General features: G+C 36.9%; 1 protein-coding gene across 1 annotated transcript; it reads right to left on the bottom strand.

The window, feature by feature from the left end:
- Nucleotides 1-3,861: 3,861 nt before the first annotated feature.
- LOC134678370 (tropomyosin alpha-3 chain-like) lies at nucleotides 3,862-24,089 on the bottom strand. Its single transcript, XM_063536921.1, has 12 exons — nucleotides 24,020-24,089; nucleotides 23,894-23,926; nucleotides 23,497-23,550; nucleotides 21,928-22,008; nucleotides 21,555-21,722; nucleotides 21,002-21,115; nucleotides 20,585-20,695; nucleotides 8,313-8,465; nucleotides 7,946-8,097; nucleotides 7,422-7,566; nucleotides 5,533-5,637; nucleotides 3,862-4,041 (listed from the first exon to the last, which is right to left on the bottom strand). Exons 1-12 carry the CDS (start codon nucleotides 24,068-24,070, stop codon nucleotides 3,862-3,864), a joined length of 1,347 nt encoding a protein of 448 aa, XP_063392991.1. The 5' UTR covers nucleotides 24,071-24,089.
- Nucleotides 24,090-24,257: the final 168 nt, after the last annotated feature.

A 24,257-nucleotide genomic window follows, 5' to 3' on the forward strand; every position in this document is an offset into this window, starting at 1 on the left:
ACAATAAACATATATCATTATATAGACATGAAACGGATCGGTCTACATCTACCATTTAGATACACAAAATAAATAGATTACATCCACATTTACGGTAAATTTACGATAGAAGACTGGACGTGCAAATGACACTTGTGACAGTTTTGAAGTTTTGTTCTGAGCTGTGGTTCAGGGCCAAAGAGTATTTACATATTACTATTCTCTATCTATAATAGTTAGATAATTTTATTTTAGGCTAGCCATACATTACTTTTAGAGTTTGTTCGGAAAGAGAAGAGTCGTGAAATGTATTGGGGCCCATACATTCCACGACTCTTCTCTTTCCGCACAGACTCTACACATGCAATTCCTGTAGTTTGTCAAAGGACTGTCTCATTTCAATCATAGACAGAGAGAATCATACTATCTTTGTCTGTTGCCTCCAGAAACTCGCGAACTAAATTGACATGAGCTTGACAAATAAAATGATACCAGGAATAGCAAAGAAAAAATAGTCAGGGGTATGTCGATAAAATGATATCGATAAGTAAGATATTACACTTACTACCCATGTCATAAATTCATAATTATAAAGGGGTCACAAACGATTTCAATTTGTATGAATGTGACGAGAAAAGTGGTTGATTCGATTGTAAGATTGTGACGTTACCGATCAAATCAGGAGGTGCGGATGCGAAACTGACAAATTTCAATTTTAGTAGGCAGGGCAAGTTGTTCATTTCAAGAGCTCGCGGTGGTCGCCATAAATCTTAAATTGGTGATTTAATTTTATACAATGTGGCCGGTGATGAGATTGATCGATAATTAAGGTTAGACCAAGAAAACTCTGCAGCGATTTTGATAGCCCACGGAGTGCAACTGTTACGGCATACTTTCATTAGAAGTTTGTCATTTAAAATAATACTTGCACTGCATGGGCTATCAAAATTGCTGCAGACTTTTTTTGGTCTATTTAAATTCTTAACTGTATTTAAATTCTGATCTAATTGTCAACTTGAATGTCCAGTTTAGGGACAGGTCTTCTTTACAATAATTACAATCGAAGCAATAGGGATCACCGAGACGATTTAATTTTTACGTCCACACTACACAAAAAAAATGAGAAATCTTATCTTATCTTATTTCCCCCATCTGGGTCGGCCTTTTTTTGTATTTTGAGCCAAAATCACTGTTTCTATGTTATCACCTACTACTTGTTACTCTAGCTCAGTTTTCCTAACAAATAAATTAAAATAAATATAATAAAATATTTATTTAATTACCTACAATATGTGTATCCAATATTCTTGTCTTTTACTATAAAATTGCACAATTTTCGAAATACCAAGTAACATTTGTAAAATAACTTAAATTACTTAAAGATACATTTTAACTGACCGCGCAACAGTAGCGCCGCCAGCGGTGAATTCTCGCGATATTCTCTAATTCAAACTTTTTTGAAAATATCGATATGAACAGCACTGGCCAAACTGTGGTATCATTTGTGCACATTGACCTGTCAATTTAGTTCGCGAGATTCTGGAGGCAACTTAGTAGGTACTAGCACCCAAAAGAAAAGGATGAGTATAGTTTTCTTGGATCTTACTGACTGATAAATTGTATTTATATTTTATATTTAGTAGGTAGTAATATTGTATTATATAAACAAAAAAGGGGGAAAAAATAGATACTTTTTATTTCCCCAATATCTCAAAAAGTATTAATATTTAAGAAACCAAACTTAATATTATAAAAGAGGAGGATATTTCCAATGAAACATTTCATACTTGCAGAAATGTATCTCCATTATTTGTACTTTTTTTTCAACGCTGAACACAGCCCTCCGCACCTCATTTTCGGGAAACGCGCGCGGCGTGAAAATGCGATTACTTACATTAAATATAATTTTAAAGGTATTCAATATTCATTAAAAATTAAAAAAAAATATCGTGTTTTTAAAACATGTCAACAAATGTAATACTTGTAAAAATAAACCTTAAAATAGTTTTTTCAACAAGTTAGGCAATTTTTATTTAGCAAATTTTTCTCAAAGTTCCTTCTTTATTGAAAACGACAAAAAATATATAAATAACCTTCATAAATTTTTTTCGCTTTCTAGAGCCCTTCTCATATACATGGTTAATAAGATCACGTTATAAGAGTTCTGAAAAAAAAATAGTTTGGTTATATTATAACATTGTTTAATATTTTACAATTTTACCTTGATTTTTCGTTTTTCATCAATTTTCTATGTTATTCTAAAACTTATTTTAAGCAAACTTTATGAAAACTTTTATAATGTGATCTTATTAAGCATATACCGGGTGTGGCCTGTAATATGACCAAAAAATTATACTGTAGGCTGTACTCCTCATACTGACCAACATTTGTTCAGCGACTTTTAAAAATAACTTGTAGTTTGATTTTTATACACTTTAAAGTTTATTCTAAGACGCAATGTATTGCGAATTTTGTTGTTTAAGGCATGAAAAGCAACTTCAATCACAATGATATGGCGTGGTGATGGCATCCATTGAAGATAATATTTATTTTGTATGAAAAATAGGGAGTCTAAATACTTCATAATTTTTAAAAGTTGTTGAACAGAAGTGTCACCGTTTGAGGAGCACAATCTATGTTTTAATTATTTGCTCATGTTACAGGCCACACCCGGTATATGAGAAGGGTTCTAGAAAGCGGGAAAATTTTACAATGGTTATTTTTACATTTTTTTTCGTTTTCTACAAAGAAGGCATTTTGAGAAAATGTTGTTCATTAACAATTGCCTAACTTGTTGAAAAAATTACTTACTTTAAGATAAATTTTAAAAGTATTAGTAAGTAGTAAGTTCTGCTAGTATGGAATGTTTGATTGGAAATATCCTTCTCTTTTATAATATTAATCTTGGTTTCTTAAATACTGATACTTTTAGAGATATTAGGGAAAGAAAAAATAACTACTTTTTCTCCCCTTTTTTTGTTCATAACTTTGGATATTTTTGGGTATTAGCACACGCTTCGAATACATTTTTTTAGACATCATGACGAATCTAATGAGGTATCACACGTATTTTTAGGAGTAGTATCTTTATTTTTCATCGTATTCAAAATCTATCTTTATTTTTCACCGTATTCAGGATCTCGAACAGACTAAAGTAAATTATGTAACCACTGTAAATTTACTGTCAACTTTCGACAGAAGATTAAAACTGTTAGAACGCCATTTGACTTTGATCCTTATTCGTTCACTGATATACAATAATTATTAAATATTGGATATCGTTAATTTGTTAAATATTGAAATTAACGCCATCTCCTCGAATGTAGGCCAAAGGTTATGGTGCCATCGCTCGAAAATATTGCACCATACCTTTGGCCTACTCTCGAGTAGATGGCGATAGAAATAATGATCAACGTCAAAGGGCGTTCTAACAATATTATATTTCTGTCGAAAGATGGCGTAAATGTACTGTAGCTTCGATACCATATTCACCCATATCCGAGACGACATGAACGAAGCCGGGGAACTAATACGTAATGCGACAAAAATAAAAAACGTTTTAAGCTGGTTTTGAAGATTCCTGACACCATATCAAATGCAACCTACATATTATTATTTAATCAGTCGTGACCCTCTTGACCAAACTAAACAAATAAAATCATGAGAGATACCAGTTTTTATCCATTTATTTTATAACAAATGCAAAAGTATTTACAACAACTAACTTTTCTTGAATCCATTGGAATACCTAGGCATCCTACGAAGTACGGTCTCAGTGGTTTTTAAAAAAGCTGTCTTAAAACTTCGGATGATTAAGAATCACGGGTCCTAGAAGAAGGTGTTTGGCCGACGAGACTCCCTGGCCCCCAACTGCAGTAGGTATCAGGCGTCTTCGAAGAAGCTCTTGCACTCGCAGTGCACCTGGTCGTCGTCCTCGTCGCCGTTGCCGGCCGCGCGCCGCCGCAGCGCCGCCGCCTGCGCCGCGAGCGCCAGCACGCGCAGCTCCGCCTGCTCCAGGCTCTCCTCCAACCGACCCAGCTGGCACTGCATGCGCTTCTGGGTCTGCCAACAGTATTACCCCTTTCAAATACACATCTCACTACATTGTTAACTAAATTAAAGGCAACAAGTCAGCTGTTTAAATACCTAGTGTCGAAACATGTTAAGTTTTTATGCCGAGTGCAACGTCAAATAGAGCGGCAGTTATGTGGCTTATGTTGGGTGTGTTTCACCGTAGGTATAAATCTACCCTGTCGAATATTATTTATTACTCGTATGTATTTTAGTAGCTAAGGGAGACAAGCTATTTATTGTTTTTAACCGATTTCCAAAAAGAACAGGCGAAGAAAAATTGTAGGCAGGTTAATGTTTCTTCGATTTTATAAAGAAATGATTTGGCATTCTTAAAAAGTCAATAATGATATTTTCACCTCAGCAGCTCGAACAAGGGTACTTTGCTTCTTAAAAACAGTGAGCAAAATGCGATTTAGCTCACTGAGACATTTTGTCTCACTCAGTGAGCAAAATGCGATTTAGCTCACTGAGTGAGACAAAATGACATTCAAGTGACCTTTATAGTCAAATGTCATTTCAACATACGGGGTCTAATACAAGTTCGATATACTTGGGTTCTATTATCTCTGTCCCTCTAGGTATGTTCTCACTGCTTAGGGTGAAAAATTTTGTGTACTACACGAGATCAAAGTTATTTACATCTCGTGCGCTTTTGAATCCCTTACTACGCTCAAGATTCTAAATTCGATTTTAGAATCTTTCGCTTGCACGGGACTCAAAATAAGCACTCGAAGAAATATCAAACTTTGATCTCTTGTTGTACAAATAACTATTAATCGAGTGAATCCCTCGGTAACTCAGCAAAGAGGGCAGTTCAGGATTATTTTATCACATTCATTGACCGGTACTTTGTATAGTCAGTTTCAAATATGTCAGTAGATTCGGAATGTTACAGTAAGGTAACCTAGGGGGCGCAGCGGAAGAAATGTTTATTGTTAACAAAATTGGTAATTGATTTTATGCCTCCTCCACACGATGGCACTAGTTTTAAATAAGTTTAATCAATACTAGTAGTTATTTGAATTAATTTATCCGTATAACACTGTCATGCTTCTGCGGCGGCGAGGGAAAAACTTATGTTATGACACAGTTAGCTATTCGGGAAGTTGACGGAACGAACTGTTGTCCCTCGACGGCCATTTTTACCGAAGTTACTGAAGTTATAAATTCTTGTTAACTGGCTCCACTAACCGAGGAGACCGTCCCTTGATACTTGCGGGCCATCACTTTTGCCTACTAGACGTATCGACTTGTTAATACAGCCATCGCGAACAGTAACTAATTTCTGATTATATATATTGTAGTTGTTGCTGTATTATTTGGATTAAGCGTCAAAATTATTGTCAACTTTTATAAGAATGACCAATCATATAAAAAATGTAATCGTTTAAAATAATCTAGTTTCGGTGTAGGTGTTTGTATGAATTGATAATTGAGTAATATATTGAGTAATATGTAGTAGGTAATATGCTTGGGAACCTCTTCGCGGTCCAGCTCGGCGGTGGCGAGCGCCTTGTTGGCGGCGACCAGCTTGCGCTCCAGCTCCGTGACCGTGGTCTCGAGGCAGGCGCGCGCTGTGTCCGCCTGGAACATCACAATCTTACTAACTTCAGATACATGACAACAAGCATTTCGCAGCTCTGGCCCGTATAAAGCGCATTACTTCATCTTCTTCATCACATTTACACGAAAAAAACAGCCCATATTACACAATTATACTTTATGTGGAGGTACTTTAACTCGGCGGGATAGCATACGTGATCTGGGGGTAATAATGGACACAAAATTAACCTTTAATCTTCATATTGATAATATCCTAAATAAAGCGTATAAACAGTTAGGCTTTATTCTTCGCGTCGCAAAACCCTTTCGAAGACCCCTGACGTATAAGTTACTTTATAATAGCTATGTCAGAAGTCGCTTAGAATTTGCTTCTGTAGTATGGAACCCCTGTCATGATGTCCACAGAAACAGAATAGAAAGATTACAAAAAATATTCATAAAGGCTCTTGAATTCCGAACAGGTAGAAATCACGAAAGTTACGCCTCCTCCTTAGCCAGTTACAATCTTCAATCTCTTTCCATAAGACGCTCCTGTACCGATTTAATTTTCTTATTCAAAATATTCAATAATTTAGTAGATGCCCCTGAACTTTTAGAAAATATAGATTTACGCGTACCCCGCAGAACAGAACGTAGTTGTCGAAATAAAATGTTATTTAGCATCAAAAGCAGCAGAACTAAACATGCGCAGCACTCATACATTAAACGCACATGTAGGTTGTAAAGTGCCAAAACGTAGACATATTTAGCAGCTCACTAAGATTGTTTAAAAAATTAGTTTTTTCTTCTTTAAAATAATAAACACCTGTATGACCAGCTAAATTAAGATTTCCTCACATATCTCGTCAAGTCGTCACACATACTAGTACATATGCATGTCATTTACACGTAGTAATAAGTTTTTATTATAATATTTGTTTACATATAGGAAACTATGTATAAGTCTATTACTAGAAGAATGTTACTCTATATACTTATCTGTTTTATAACTTTTATAAGACTGTTTGTTTCTTAATAAATAACAAAAAAAAAAAACTTTTCGTGTCAGCGTAAATTTATGGCAATATTTTCGACACATTTTAAAATCATATTCTTTTATCGATAGTTATAGAAAGAAATTATTATTTAAAATACTTCACATTTCTAGAGAATTCGCGTGTGTACGGGATAATTGTCGGTACCTAATAATGGTAGAAGAGCCTGCCGCAAAATTTCGAACCAACTTGATACCACGATGAAATGCAAAATGGTTTCCCATAAGTCCGAATTTGATAGTCTGCCACGGCGGAACTTGCCGAAAGTACAAAAAAGAAGGCCGGCTCTGATGTGAAAAGGGGGGGCGGGGCTCATTTAACCCATCTGATACTGACATAATAGTTGTGGCAGCAGTTGGAAATTTACATGTAGACACAGAAATGTGAAGTCTGTCTGTATTTTTTTGTGTGTGACCATCGGGACCCCTAAATTAACCCATCTGAAACCACCATGAAACCAATTCAAGTCGGTAGGTATGAACCCTCATTTCAGGAATATATTATTATATATTCCTATAAGTCTGCCAATGATTTTCCTACCGAAACACCTTGACAGACGGGATTGTGTAAGCAAGGTGATAAACTCGTCTGTCAAGGTGTTTCGGCAACAAAAGCTTTAGCAAACTTATATATTCCTTTGGTTTCATGGTGGTCACGAATAGTTCGGAGAAATGAGCCAAAGTAGCAAGAACAGGGCTCCGGTAGCGATCGGTCTGTACGGCACGAGCCTGGCTGTGATGTGATGAGCACGATGAGGTAATGCCGTCTCACCCGCTGGTTGGCGAGCAGGATCTCCCTGGTGGCGTGGTCGCGGGCGCGCTCCAGCTCGCCGCCGAGCGCGGCGCACTCGTGCATCTTCTCCTGCAACCGCTTGTCAGTCTGCAACACGGTCTCCTCCATGCGAATCACGTGCAATCTGCAAATTAAATACATGTCTCATTCACTAATAAACTATTGCCTATAAATACTTAGGTTACTTCCAAAATAGGTTTGAACACGGTTGGAACTTCTTTCGACGTAGTTCCGCTCCGATCCCTTGTCTGTCTAAACTTTGCGTAACTTACTTGTGAGTCGTTCGATCTCTTTCTCGAACATGGCATTTGTCTATGCGGGCCAAGCTGCGTACGCCAGCGCCTGTGCGACCATCTCCCGTCCCGTCTATTGTCTATCTCACTCACTTGGGCCGCTCGATCTCTTTCTCGAACATGTCATTCGTCTCTGTGACCCGGGTTGCACACGCCCGCGTCTGGTCAACCATCTTCCGTCCCTGCCTATTGTCTACCTATCTCACTCACTTGAGCCGCTCGATCTCCTGCTTGAGCGAAGCATTCATCTCGGCCAGCTGGGTTGCACGCGCCTGCGCCTGGGCGACCATCTTCTCGTCGTAGTTCTTCTCGGGGCCCTTTTCGGGCGGCGGCTTGGTGATTGTGTGCAGAAGCATGTGCAACTATAACATGTATTTGGGTCACGGGCATGCTGAAGTCGAAGCCAAATTGACAATCGTTTATAATATATTATAAACTAACGCCAAACGAAAAGAAATAAGAATTATGTATTATAATGACAGATACGAAATGGAAAGGCACGTGCTGTGGGTGCGTTTCGTGAATGATCAATTTTCTTTTCTTGTACATATTAGCTGTAAAGTAGATCCTGGTGTACCTTCTCCCTGGCGGTGGTGAGCTCCTTGGTGAGGTTGTCGGCCTTGTGCTCGGCGAGGGCCTGGCTCTGCTGCGCCTCCATCAGCCGCCGCTGCGTGTGCTTCAGCACCTCGGGCAGCGGGGACAGCTCCGACAGCTTCTCTTGGAATTTCAGCTGAAAACACGACACGATTAAGCAATCATGTATAATAGCCAGTCCGATTTCTAAGATCAAGTTCGCCATACATTTACTGTGGCGTACTTGATCTTAGAAAAACGGACAGACTATACCTGAACGTGACTTCGCACTGCCATACAGATAGATAATAAAATATACAAAATACTTATTATAGTGGAATACATTTATACAACAATGATATATATTTACTTATGTTGAGTTAGTCTGTCATGTCATAACAACATTTTAACTAGTTATCTTTTAATCTGCATTAAATTATTATACGTGAATTATTTGACTGGTTCTTCACTGTATGGCATAAACCTATCCCTGTCCAAGTCATATTCTAATCAAATATGAACCGCGAACTCTAAGCGGCCAGTACGTACAGCAAGAAGGTTATTAGCGGATTAATGTCGCTGATTGGTAGTTATTGACATTATATGCATTTCATCTACACTTAGCTATGTACCATTAGAGTAATAAAGATGACTCTTATTTTGTTTACCAGCTTTGATTACAGGCTCTGTAAACGCGTCGTCCTATTTGAATGTAGGCGTAATTGTGTGTGTGTGCTAATTTGGCCCGAGAATTTGAACGGCAATGTTCCTAAAGGCGGTTTCCATACTAAATATATGCGTTCACTGGGTTAGCTTATTACCATACATCGTTATCGCGGGAGCAAATATAAATTTATTAAAGAAGTGGTAAAACAGACTGCCCGTTTAGTAAAAACAGACCTTTCTGCCTACACATTATAAGCCTCCAAGACAGTGGTTCTTAACCTTTTCAGTCCGGTCACCCCTATGACTAACTAGGGAACCTGATTTTACCCCTCCTCCCAATGGTAATAAAAAATAAAACGTGTACGTTTGTTGTATTGTTATATTAGGTTAGCTCAGCGAAATGATATACATGGAAGTATTCTGTCCGCTCAATTATGACCCAACGCAAACTACCCCGCGATAGGCGGTACTTACAAACTGCTCGATTGGCAATCTCAGTACGCGACCGAGATGACAGTCAGTGACAAATGGCTAAATTGATTTATAAAAACAACGTTTTTGTAATAAAAATATATTCATGTGTCGTGAAGTGGTGCAGAAGTTATTTTAGTTCATACCAAGGACAATGGAATCACTTTTCACTTGTAGTAAACAGATAACTTCAGTAAAATTTGGAAAAAACATGACGATTTGTTTTCAATACTACCGTGCTAAGCTAAAACGTAACAACTGCATACGACTTTCATGACAACATACGACTTTTTAAATTGCGAGGATAATAGGGATGGTGTTATGCCAAATGAAGTAGACTATTTTATTAACTTGTGTTTGGTTTAGGTATTTTCTATATAAATTCCTTCTTACAGATTTGTATTTTCCTTTTTTATTTCATGAGATGGAGCTATAAAAAAACTACCTAGTTATTTCAAATTAATAATCAAATTTGGTATTGCCATTTTACATTACTTTCCATTCAGATTCCCACAAGATGCTATTCGCAGAGAACTATGGAAAAAAGCGTCCAATTAGAGAGACATGAAATTGAGTGGATGCCTGGCAAGATATCTAGAATGGTGTACTTTCGTTTGGGCCAAATACATTTCGCCAAATTTCACTTCCCAATAAACTTATCGCAATAGTTTCATTTCCCAAAGAAACCTTTAGCAAAGTTACACTTCGCATATAATTTATTTGGTCAAATTATCATTTGGCATGATTTTACTTTGTCAAATGTTATTAGGACAAAGACTTATTTAGCAAACGTTTTTTATTGTCTAATATTATATTCCAAAAAGACATGCTGCGCCGACCCCAAGTGAATGGAACAAGGGCAAGAGAATGATGATTATATTACAATGAAGTATTTGAACAAATTAAATTATAATTATAATTATTTATTATTTTTCAGTTGATGATTATATTCCAAAAAGATGTTTGGTCAAAATTGTCACTTCGCAAATTTGACAAATAAGCATATCTATTTAAAGTAATTTTTGTTATGTTAATATAGGTACGTTAAATTCTACGTAATTTGGGTGGGTTGGGTTAGGTTTGAACTGCGATTCTCACAAAACGGAACTACTATCAGAAAAGTGGGTTAGGTTAGGTTAGAACTGTGACCCTCACAGAATCGAAATGCTATTAGAAAAGTGGGTTAGGTTAGGTTAGAACTGCCGTCCATACAGAAACGAAATACTGTGTACTAGAAAAAGGTCATCGAAGTGGATTAATTAATTTAATAGAATAACGGTGCGTGTTGGGCACCCTCCCGAGGGCACCAAATTTTGATAGGTATGTTTAATTTTTAGTTTTAATTATTTTAATTGTAGTTAGTTTTAGTTTTATATTCCTATTTATGTCTTTTAGTAATTTATGTAATTTAATATTTCTTATAATGTTGTACATACATGATTAATAGAATAACGAGATGTAAAAAAAATTGCATGTCATTTTAGACTAAAATGTGGTTTAAAAATTGGTAGTTATTTACAATTTTTGGGTTACAATTATTACTTTGGTGTTATTTGCTTTAATAGAATAGCAAGATGTAACAAATTTGGTTATCATTTTATATTAAAATGGAGTTTTAATTTTAGTGATCATTTACTACATATTTTTGAGGAATGTTTTTTTGACGTTACATTTTACTATGTACATATATGTAATGATCAGCTAAATACCAGACAAATAAATTCCGCAGCCTCCTCGCTATTGGTACCTATGTAAATTGTATGTCATGCAATATTTTGGGACATGTAAGTTATGCTTAATGATACATTTGACTAAATAATATTTGGTAAAATGAAACTTGTCCAAGTAATTATTTGCTAAACAATAACTTGCCAAAAAAGACTATTGCTAACTGAAAATATGCGATAAGTTGTTTTGCCGAACATTTTTTTGGGAAATGATAATTTGGGAAACATAGTTTGGGATGTGATACTTTGGGAAACGTTTTTGGGCCATTCGTTAGTAAACCATCTAGAATATGTTCTATTCATGAGATATAACCCGTGAGATAATCATACCCGGTCTCCTATATGTAGATACATTTTTCCTAACATGCTTTCACTGAATTAATTTAACAAATGCACACAGAAAAGAGCGGCAAATTTAGAAAATGTAAGAACAGCTGTGGTACCATACAATTTTTTTATTTTGCACCTTTTTCTACTGACAAACTTGCTTGACCGGCTATATACATATAAAATATTCTGAACTGAAAGTGGGGATTTATTGTGACTCCGCCTGTTCAAATATTTTTGACCCGATTCTTGTACCCATGTAAATTTTGCAGACTGTATAGCCCAGTGGTTCTTAACCTTTTCAGTCCGGTCACCCCTATGACTAACTAGGGAACCTGATTTTACCCCTCCTCCCAATGGTAATAAAAAATAAAACGTGTACGTTTGTTGTATTGTTATATTAGGTTAGCTCAGCGAAATGATATACATGGAAGTATTCTGTCCGCTCAATTATGACCCAACGCAAACTACCCCGCGATAGGCGGTACTTACAAACTGCTCGATTGGCAATCTCAGTACGCGACCGAGATGACAGTCAGTGACAAATGGCTAAATTGATTTATAAAAACAACGTTTTTGTAATAAAAATATATTCATGTGTCGTGAAGTGGTGCAGAAGTTATTTTAGTTCATACCAAGGACAATGGAATCACTTTTCACTTGTAGTAAACAGATAACTTCAGTAAAATTTGGAAAAAACATGACGATTTGTTTTCAATACTACCGTGCTAAGCTAAAACGTAACAACTGCATACGACTTTCATGACAACATACGACTTTTTAAATTGCGAGGATAATAGGGATGGTGTTATGCCAAATGAAGTAGACTATTTTATTAACTTGTGTTTGGTTTAGGTATTTTCTATATAAATTCCTTCTTACAGATTTGTATTTTCCTTTTTTATTTCATGAGATGGAGCTATAAAAAAACTACCTAGTTATTTCAAATTAATAATCAAATTTGGTATTGCCATTTTACATTACTTTCCATTCAGATTCCCACAAGATGCTATTCGCAGAGAACTATGGAAAAAAGCGTCCAATTAGAGAGACATGAAATTGAGTGGATGCCTGGCAAGATATCTAGAATGGTGTACTTTCGTTTGGGCCAAATACATTTCGCCAAATTTCACTTCCCAATAAACTTATCGCAATAGTTTCATTTCCCAAAGAAACCTTTAGCAAAGTTACACTTCGCATATAATTTATTTGGTCAAATTATCATTTGGCATGATTTTACTTTGTCAAATGTTATTAGGACAAAGACTTATTTAGCAAACGTTTTTTATTGTCTAATATTATATTCCAAAAAGACATGCTGCGCCGACCCCAAGTGAATGGAACAAGGGCAAGAGAATGATGATTATATTACAATGAAGTATTTGAACAAATTAAATTATAATTATAATTATTTATTATTTTTCAGTTGATGATTATATTCCAAAAAGATGTTTGGTCAAAATTGTCACTTCGCAAATTTGACAAATAAGCATATCTATTTAAAGTAATTTTTGTTATGTTAATATAGGTACGTTAAATTCTACGTAATTTGGGTGGGTTGGGTTAGGTTTGAACTGCGATTCTCACAAAACGGAACTACTATCAGAAAAGTGGGTTAGGTTAGGTTAGAACTGTGACCCTCACAGAATCGAAATGCTATTAGAAAAGTGGGTTAGGTTAGGTTAGAACTGCCGTCCATACAGAAACGAAATACTGTGTACTAGAAAAAGGTCATCGAAGTGGATTAATTAATTTAATAGAATAACGGTGCGTGTTGGGCACCCTCCCGAGGGCACCAAATTTTGATAGGTATGTTTAATTTTTAGTTTTAATTATTTTAATTGTAGTTAGTTTTAGTTTTATATTCCTATTTATGTCTTTTAGTAATTTATGTAATTTAATATTTCTTATAATGTTGTACATACATGATTAATAGAATAACGAGATGTAAAAAAAATTGCATGTCATTTTAGACTAAAATGTGGTTTAAAAATTGGTAGTTATTTACAATTTTTGGGTTACAATTATTACTTTGGTGTTATTTGCTTTAATAGAATAGCAAGATGTAACAAATTTGGTTATCATTTTATATTAAAATGGAGTTTTAATTTTAGTGATCATTTACTACATATTTTTGAGGAATGTTTTTTTGACGTTACATTTTACTATGTACATATATGTAATGATCAGCTAAATACCAGACAAATAAATTCCGCAGCCTCCTCGCTATTGGTACCTATGTAAATTGTATGTCATGCAATATTTTGGGACATGTAAGTTATGCTTAATGATACATTTGACTAAATAATATTTGGTAAAATGAAACTTGTCCAAGTAATTATTTGCTAAACAATAACTTGCCAAAAAAGACTATTGCTAACTGAAAATATGCGATAAGTTGTTTTGCCGAACATTTTTTTGGGAAATGATAATTTGGGAAACATAGTTTGGGATGTGATACTTTGGGAAACGTTTTTGGGCCATTCGTTAGTAAACCATCTAGAATATGTTCTATTCATGAGATATAACCCGTGAGATAATCATACCCGGTCTCCTATATGTAGATACATTTTTCCTAACATGCTTTCACTGAATTAATTTAACAAATGCACACAGAAAAGAGCGGCAAATTTAGAAAATGTAAGAACAGCTGTGGTACCATACAATTTTTTTATTTTGCACCTTTTTCTACTGACAAACTTGCTTGACCGGCTATATACATATAAAATATTCTGAACTGAAAGTGGGGATTTATTGTGACTCCGCCTGTTCAAATATTTTTGACCCGATTCTTGTACCCATGTAAATTTTGCAGACTGTATAGCCAGTCCGATTTCTAAGATCAAGTTCGCCATACATTTACTGTGGCGTACTTGATCTTAGAAAAACGGACAGACTATACCTGAACGTGACTTCGCACTGCCATACAGATAGATAATAAAATATACAAAATACTTATTATAGTGGAATACATTTATACAACAATGATATATATTTACTTATGTTGAGTTAGTCTGTCATGTCATAACAACATTTTAACTAGTTATCTTTTAATCTGCATTAAATTATTATACGTGAATTATTTGACTGGTTCTTCACTGTATGGCATAAACCTATCCCTGTCCAAGTCATATTCTAATCAAATATGAACCGCGAACTCTAAGCGGCCAGTACGTACAGCAAGAAGGTTATTAGCGGATTAATGTCGCTGATTGGTAGTTATTGACATTATATGCATTTCATCTACACTTAGCTATGTACCATTAGAGTAATAAAGATGACTCTTATTTTGTTTACCAGCTTTGATTACAGGCTCTGTAAACGCGTCGTCCTATTTGAATGTAGGCGTAATTGTGTGTGTGTGCTAATTTGGCCCGAGAATTTGAACGGCAATGTTCCTAAAGGCGGTTTCCATACTAAATATATGCGTTCACTGGGTTAGCTTATTACCATACATCGTTATCGCGGGAGCAAATATAAATTTATTAAAGAAGTGGTAAAACAGACTGCCCGTTTAGTAAAAACAGACCTTTCTGCCTACACATTATAAGCCTCCAAGAAGTTCATCATACATAGCACGAAGTTTTTGTTGCATAATGTTCATAAATCTTGCTTTACACTCTGTTAGTAAATAATGACCCGGAATCGACATATCAAATAAATATTCATGATTTATTTTGTACAACATTATTTAATTTTTGTTGATCTTAAGTGATTTTCGTAATATACGACATAAATTTTCTCTATGTTTTCTACTCTTAATCTGCGGCGTCGTGCAGTAAATATCCATTTTAATTGGCTAAATGATCTTTCGACTGCTACTGTTGTAATGGGTGCGTTTTTAAAACGACGGAAGTAATCAAATGTAGAACGATATATCGTTGAATCTAGTACTATCTCCTTCTCCGATATCAGTTCACACATTTTTTTCATAACTTCATATCCGGCATTTTTCTGCAAAACCACTTTGAACTTTTTTAAAATCTGTTTTCCATCTTTATTCAAAATTAATTTGGATATATGTTTGTATGTATTTTGTACTATGGTCAAACTTTCACTAAGAGATAGATTTTGGCACTGCAGTTTATTTATAGCATCTGGTATAACTTGCAGATACTTTGCTATGAAATTTACATCTTTTCGAACTTTTGCACTGAGTAAAGATTTTTTTGCTTTGACGATGCACTGTGCGTCTGAATTACGAAATGTGTCTATAACGCTTTTTATTTCATCAAAATACTTGTTGTAGTAAGTGGTAGCCTCGATCCATGTTCCCCAGCGAATAATTGTTGGGTTTGGAGGCAAAGGAATTCCATTAAACATTTCTCTTAATGCTTTTACTCTTTTCGGAGATTTGCGAAATACTTTCTTTACATTTGAAATTAATAGGTTAACTTCTGGAAAAAGAACACGAACTTGATCGGCAACTCTGTTAAGAGCATGGGCTAAACATGTAACATGGACAATGTTCGGAAAAAGTGTTTTCAAATTTCTGCCAGCTTTCAACATATACCCCACACCATCAGTCAATAACAACAACACCTTGTCATGCTTATTGTGACCAGGGCCCCACAAATCATCCAGGGCATTTTTTACAGTATTAGTTATACTGATATTGTTCGTTTCATTTAAACATTTGCTTGACAGCACGTGTGGAGTTCCAACATCATCTTCAAGCATAGCACCTACTATAACGTTAGCGATTTGACGACCTATAGCATCTGTGGTTTCATCAACACTTACATATATATACGCGTCTTTTAATTCGTCTCTAATTATATCCATCTCTTTGTCGTATAATTCATTCACGCAAGTCTGCCTCAGCAAACATTCTGAAGGGACCTGAACAGTTTTTTCAAATTTTCCAGATACACAATCTTCAATGAAATTTTTAAATACAGGGTTCTCTATTTGAGACCACGGTATGTTACAGCTTACTAGAAATTTTGTCAGTTCCAACCTAAAATCTTTTTTGAGAGAAGTGTGTCTTTCAGAGTTAAAATGACGTTTCACGGAAGATTTAGTTTTACAAAAACTAATACTGCACTTCGAGCAAAATAGATTTGTATCGCGAGCCTCTAGCTCAGGATAATCCTGTATAAACAACCCCACAAATTCATCACATGTTATTTTCCTTCGAGGCATTTTAAAGGCAACTTCTATTTGATTATGTTGTTACAAATAAAGATCAGTCAAGATTGACAAATGTCTAAATTGACTGATAAGGTTGCGTACCTAATAGGTAATCTTTTTAAGTACCAATCAAGTCAAGTATGGAGGTAAGATAGCATTGATATTCAATAAAATAATTATACATTTTAAGGTCGTAGGTATAAACGTTTCTCTATACGAATGTCATTTCTGTTTTTGACTGTTTTTTATAATCTTTCAGTATTGTCAAATCGTATTTGCTCCCGCGATAACGATGTATGCTTATTACCCCCGTAAAATACCAGTTTTACCCCCACGGGGGTAATTACCCCCAGGTTAAGAACCACTGCTCCAAGAAGTTCATCATACATAGCACGAAGTTTTTGTTGCATAATGTTCATAAATCTTGCTTTACACTCTGTTAGTAAATAATGACCCGGAATCGACATATCAAATAAATATTCATGATTTATTTTGTACAACATTATTTAATTTTTGTTGATCTTAAGTGATTTTCGTAATATACGACATAAATTTTCTCTATGTTTTCTACTCTTAATCTGCGGCGTCGTGCAGTAAATATCCATTTTAATTGGCTAAATGATCTTTCGACTGCTACTGTTGTAATGGGTGCGTTTTTAAAACGACGGAAGTAATCAAATGTAGAACGATATATCGTTGAATCTAGTACTATCTCCTTCTCCGATATCAGTTCACACATTTTTTTCATAACTTCATATCCGGCATTTTTCTGCAAAACCACTTTGAACTTTTTTAAAATCTGTTTTCCATCTTTATTCAAAATTAATTTGGATATATGTTTGTATGTATTTTGTACTATGGTCAAACTTTCACTAAGAGATAGATTTTGGCACTGCAGTTTATTTATAGCATCTGGTATAACTTGCAGATACTTTGCTATGAAATTTACATCTTTTCGAACTTTTGCACTGAGTAAAGATTTTTTTGCTTTGACGATGCACTGTGCGTCTGAATTACGAAATGTGTCTATAACGCTTTTTATTTCATCAAAATACTTGTTGTAGTAAGTGGTAGCCTCGATCCATGTTCCCCAGCGAATAATTGTTGGGTTTGGAGGCAAAGGAATTCCATTAAACATTTCTCTTAATGCTTTTACTCTTTTCGGAGATTTGCGAAATACTTTCTTTACATTTGAAATTAATAGGTTAACTTCTGGAAAAAGAACACGAACTTGATCGGCAACTCTGTTAAGAGCATGGGCTAAACATGTAACATGGACAATGTTCGGAAAAAGTGTTTTCAAATTTCTGCCAGCTTTCAACATATACCCCACACCATCAGTCAATAACAACAACACCTTGTCATGCTTATTGTGACCAGGGCCCCACAAATCATCCAGGGCATTTTTTACAGTATTAGTTATACTGATATTGTTCGTTTCATTTAAACATTTGCTTGACAGCACGTGTGGAGTTCCAACATCATCTTCAAGCATAGCACCTACTATAACGTTAGCGATTTGACGACCTATAGCATCTGTGGTTTCATCAACACTTACATATATATACGCGTCTTTTAATTCGTCTCTAATTATATCCATCTCTTTGTCGTATAATTCATTCACGCAAGTCTGCCTCAGCAAACATTCTGAAGGGACCTGAACAGTTTTTTCAAATTTTCCAGATACACAATCTTCAATGAAATTTTTAAATACAGGGTTCTCTATTTGAGACCACGGTATGTTACAGCTTACTAGAAATTTTGTCAGTTCCAACCTAAAATCTTTTTTGAGAGAAGTGTGTCTTTCAGAGTTAAAATGACGTTTCACGGAAGATTTAGTTTTACAAAAACTAATACTGCACTTCGAGCAAAATAGATTTGTATCGCGAGCCTCTAGCTCAGGATAATCCTGTATAAACAACCCCACAAATTCATCACATGTTATTTTCCTTCGAGGCATTTTAAAGGCAACTTCTATTTGATTATGTTGTTACAAATAAAGATCAGTCAAGATTGACAAATGTCTAAATTGACTGATAAGGTTGCGTACCTAATAGGTAATCTTTTTAAGTACCAATCAAGTCAAGTATGGAGGTAAGATAGCATTGATATTCAATAAAATAATTATACATTTTAAGGTCGTAGGTATAAACGTTTCTCTATACGAATGTCATTTCTGTTTTTGACTGTTTTTTATAATCTTTCAGTATTGTCAAATCGTATTTGCTCCCGCGATAACGATGTATGCTTATTACCCCCGTAAAATACCAGTTTTACCCCCACGGGGGTAATTACCCCCAGGTTAAGAACCACTGATGTATAGTATAATAAATAATAACGTTGGCTTGGCTCGTCACCACCCCATAGACCAGTATTTTTTTCCAATGCCTGCTGATGAGAGTGTGTGGTAGTCTATAATAGTGGGTTCAAACCACGCTCTATAGAGCAGAAATAACATTTTAAAAGTGTTTCCATATTGCCCATTCCGATATCGGATAACGGATGAAAGTAAAATGTAAGAAATATGTGTCTTTCTGTATTTATTTAATCATTTAATAAATAGTTCTTATTAAAAAATATATACATACAAACATGAACGCCGAAAACAATACACTCTTTTTGTTTGGGCAGTCGTGTAAAAACGGCAGATAATGCAAAAAAGGCGGGTTGGATGCCATATGACACCCCCCTGCAGCTGTTTTTCTGATAGGAGCTTCCGATAACCGATATCAAATGGCGCTTCCGATAGATTCAGCCATGACGGAGCCCCCGTCACTGTCAGCTGTCGTACCGATAATACGAGTATTTTTTTGTGTACTTATGTAGTGTAGGCATCATATTTATTGTAGAGAGCGTGACCGCTAAAAACGGCGCCTGACTGCGGGGATGTAGGATCCTGCGTCCGATATCGGATCTGACAATGTGAAAACGCTCTTAATCAAACCTCTAAAAGGCTACTATTTGATTCGGTCAAATTGTGTTTTTTGAAAAACTAATTATAGCCAGCATTCTATAAATGTAGTATGATACCTTTGGGTATGGTGCTTTACGCAGGCTAGCGTCCCGTCCCCTCCCCCTGACGCAACCCCCCCCCCCCCTTTTAGCATAAATATGTCCCGGTTGGGAGTTTTTTTCGTTTTTTGGGGAAAGTATACAATATAGGAAAAAAGTGTCAATGAAAGAAATGCTCCCTATTAAATTCTAAACAAAAAAGGTTATATTAATTTTTTTGATCCGACGCACTATATTCATTTTATGGCTAGATGAACTTCGACAAAATTTAACCGTTGAAAAACTTGCAGAAGATCAATATAACATAGTACGTGATAGTACTAAAAGAAATCATACAGGACAATAACCTTGCAAGCTTATTTTCCGTATAAGATTTTTTTCAGTACTATCACGTACTAACATATAATGAACTTCAACAAGTTAATACATGAATATGGTGAGTCTTACTAAAAAGTTGTATATAACCTTTTTTGTTTAAAATTTATTAAGGATTATTTCTTACCTTGACACTTATTTCCTAACTCTAATACTTTTCTCAAAAATAAAAAAAAACCGTAAACCGGGACATATTTCATGCTAAAAGGGGGGGTTGCGTCAGGGGGAGGGGGAGGGACGCTAGCGTAAAGCACCACACCCAAAGGTATCATACTACATTCATAGAATGCTGGCTATAATTAGTTTTTGTTGCCCATACATTAGAACATAATTTAACCGAATCATATTGGCGGATATACATGATTAGTGAATACATCTGTTTTTCTAGTTCAGCCTGTTATAATTAGGTATCACGGGCCATAACCTATATGACATTCACGTTATGATGATAGCTCGCTTGCGCTCGATGCTTTGGCGTGTTAGTGACGTATTTGTTTATAACGTAAAGCGTTCAAAGGGTTGAACATGTCCCTCTTATCAAGAGGTACATCTACTACAATCTCACCTTGATCCGATGGATTTCGAGGTTAATCTGGTCGGCGATGCGCTGGTTGTCCATATCCTGCAGCGCCAGTTGTCTCTTCTGCTCCTCTACGGTCTGCTGCGCGCGTTGGTACTGAACATACGGACAAACAATGGTAGATAAGCTTGCCTTGCCACTTGGGAAGGCTAACAGTGTTTCTGTTTGTTTCAAGCTCCACGGATAATTTTCCACGAGTTAGATTGGTCATGTTAAGGCTCGACAAGCGATTGTTCACTGGCAACCATCAAAAAATAATGGCGGCATAATATGAAGCTTACCCAGCACTAGCCACTGTATCAAGAGTAAAACGACTAAGTACGACAATCGAGGTGACAACTTTATTGCCAAGACTTAAGGTCCACCGATGGTGAGTCAGTAATGTCGACAGTGTTGGTGTACCTTAGCGCGGTAATCCTGGACCTGTAAGTTCTGTTCAGCTAGCAGCATGCGCAGTTCATCGATCTCTTCTCGCGCCTCGCGGTAGCACTGCTTTAGCGTGCTCACTGCCACCTCCTGTCACATAATATAGTATTTAGTAAAGCTAAATGTTTTAAAGAAATATCACTACCTCCATGAAATTTCATGATAAGAAGGCAATAAAGTTGATGGGACCTGCTCGACCGCCTGCTTCTTAACCCCCAGCATGTGCAGCGCTCGGACGCTGAGCAGCGCGAACTTCTCCTCGAGCTCCTTCAGACGCGCCGTGGCCTCGCTCCGCAGGCGCAGGCTCCGCTCGCGCTCCGTCTCCTCCTTTCATGATATAAAGGTAATAATGTTGATGAGACCTGCTCGACCGCCTGCTGCTTGACCCCCAGCATGTGCAGCGCTCGGGCACCGAGCAGCGCGAACTTCTCCTCGAGCTCCTTCAGGCGCGCCGTGGCCTCGCTCCGCAGGCTCCGCTCGCGCTCCGTCTCCTCCTTTCATGATATAAAGGTAATAATGTTGATGAGACCTGCTCGACCGCCTGCTCCTTGACCCCCAGCATGTGCAGCGCTCGGGCGCCGAGCAGCGCGAACTTCTCCTCGAGCTCCTTGAGGCGCGCCGTGGCCTCGTTCCGCAGGCTCCGCTCGCGCTCCGTCTCCTCCTTTCGCTTCACCACCTCCGCGCGCAGCACCGCACACTACAACAACAAACTTTTAAAACAACTGCTTTTTGAAAGAGACTCAGATTGCTGTTTTCAATTTGCCAAATAAGTTGCCTATCTATTAGTTTCATAATCTGACATAGACTCAAATGAGTCTAATCAAGAATAAATCAATCACAACCTCGTTCTAAACTACTTAGCTTAGAACACGTGTCCGTATTAGAAAGTGAACTGTTCTTGCCTCAGTGATCTTGGACTTGAAGCTCTCCTCAGTCTGCTGCAGGCGCACCGCCAGCGACGCCGCCTCGCGCTCGGCGGGAGTCTGGAAGATAGGCTTGTTGGTAAACCAGAGACGCATCCCACATACATTTTTGTATATTGACCCGCTTGTTGCTGTCTGTATTGCACGCGCAAGCAGTGCCGGATTAACCAATAAGCAAAACAAGCACGTGCTTAGGGCACCACGTTCAGGGGGGGGCACCAAAATGCCAGGTTGAAAAAGGTGAACAAATTTTAAGATTAGGGACAGACACATCGTTTTTACCACACGATTTTTTTAGCTGTCCAAAAGCTAATTTGCAAAAATAATGGCGCGTAATTCTTTGGGAAACAATCGGTAGCAGTAGAAGAGTCGTGATTACATGCATAGATTCGATTTCAACCCACTCTTTTGCGGTTCGGCGTTAGGTCTTATGCGAGGCCTTCTGCCTTACGGCAAAGTTGATCTTCTGCCTTAATTACACTTGGGCGTGGATCCAAATCCAAGCTTTCCTCTTTCGCAGCTGGGCCTACTGCCTTGCTCACACTTCGCCAATTCAATTCACTTGGTCAATTCCAAGCTCTGCTTTCTTGCATATTTTATGCATGAAAACAACCTCGCTGAGACCCTTAAATATCGAGCCCTATGCAAAGCTAGGCTGTTAGAAAACTGTTCCATCCCTTCTCTGTATGAAATCCTGGATTCGCGCCTGTTTGGGACTAAAAGTAAAATTGCGTTTTTATATCGAAAAATTTTCGCGCTTGCTTCGCTCGCGTTTTCAATAACTTTCTAAGGTATGATAAAGGTGACATTCGGGTGACGACTGCAGCAACATTACTCTATTGCAACGTTACTGCTGCAGTACTGTCTCAGAAAATCTATGTGGAAAGTCGTAAATTGACCCACCTGTTGCTATCTCTATTGCTCGCGCATATAATTAATATTGCTGTCATCAGTCGTAAAACGTAATTGGGAACGCAATTGAAATAAGAAGTTAGAGCGTTTTCATATTGTCCAATCCGATATCGGATGTCTGAAGAAAGTAAAATGTGAGATAAGTATGTGTTTTTCAATATATCTTTATGCATTTAATAAATAATTATTACAAAAAGGGAAATAACGCAAAAAAGGCGGACTTAATGCCAATCGCACTCTCCTGCAGCTATTTTCAAAAATCCGATATCGGAAAGGAGCTTCCGATAAATTCAGCTATGTCGAAGCCTCCCGTCAGCTGTTGGACCGATAATATTCGTTTGGGTGCGTGTGTGTAGTAGTAGGCATAATGATTGCTGTAGTGTATGTGACCGCTAAAGATGGCGCCTAAGCGCGCGTTGCCGGATCCTACATCCAATATCGTATCGGACAATGTGAAAACGTTCTTACGCTCAAGCACAAGAATCTTATTCTTTGACCGTACGGAAGCGCAGAGGGAAATGTGTGTTGACAGATAGCGATTTTAGCATCTTAAAATTATCACCTAGAATCCCCAAAAGTTACAAGTTGTATATACCGTAATATAAGTTATATATGTACATATATTGATAGACTCACCGGCGGCGCGGCGGGGTTGCACGGCGCCTGGCATGGCGGACACACGTCGCACGGCTGCAAAATAATTATTACCAAACAATATAAATAGGTTAGGTACTACTTTTCTTTCAATAGGATTGAACACTTGTGACGATACTGACATAACAAGCCTATTAAAAAAGAGGTCGCGTTGTTTTATAACTTAAGTCAAATTCGGTCTTCATAATTAAGACTATAGTTTGACGACCGTGTTCCCACTAGTGATGCGCAAAACGTTTCACTGAGTTGAAAAGATAGGTTCTCCGTTAGCACCGTCGGTCCCTATCAGATAGATTAGTGAACCAGATACGTCATAAATACAACAGTCTTTCTATAGAGATAAAATTTTAGGTGATTTTCGAACGGAATTAGCAATTACCTTCTTTTTAGCTGCTGGTATAGCTGCCACCGGCTGAAACATCAAGCAATAACCTGAATAAGTATTTTAGTAATGACATCAACGATATCGAATAGGTATACTGATTGGATGGCTCGGCTTGCATACCTGGCGCGTGCACGCGTGTCTGCAAGCGTGATCATCTTTTTTCGCCTGCATCGTGTGTATTCAAACTGCCAATAAAAATACGAGTATTATTATTATTTTGTTTTGTAATTATATTAATTTAGGTTCAGTCCCTCGGCGCTCGCTAATTGTTTCGCCTCTCTACAAGTACAGTAGGAAGAAACACCTGATGAAAGGACATGTCGGTTATTCAGCTGCTTCAAATAATAGAAATACATGA

Source organism: Cydia fagiglandana, chromosome Z (genome assembly GCF_963556715.1).
Source record: "Cydia fagiglandana chromosome Z, ilCydFagi1.1, whole genome shotgun sequence".
Classification (NCBI taxonomy): domain Eukaryota; kingdom Metazoa; phylum Arthropoda; class Insecta; order Lepidoptera; family Tortricidae; genus Cydia; species Cydia fagiglandana.

Excerpts from the sequence above, each read along its gene's own strand:
- LOC134678370 (XM_063536921.1), bottom strand. The coding sequence starts at position 24,070 with ATGCAGGCGAAAAAAGATGATCACGCTTGCAGACACGCGTGCACGCGC. Across the intron at positions 8,466-20,584 it reads TCGAAATCCATCGGATCAAG|CTGAAATTCCAAGAGAAGCT; the intron begins GTGAGATTGTAG and ends TCGTGTTTTCAG. Across the intron at positions 7,567-7,945 it reads CAGGAGATCGAGCGGCTCAA|ATTGCACGTGATTCGCATGG; the intron begins GTGAGTGAGATA and ends TTTAATTTGCAG.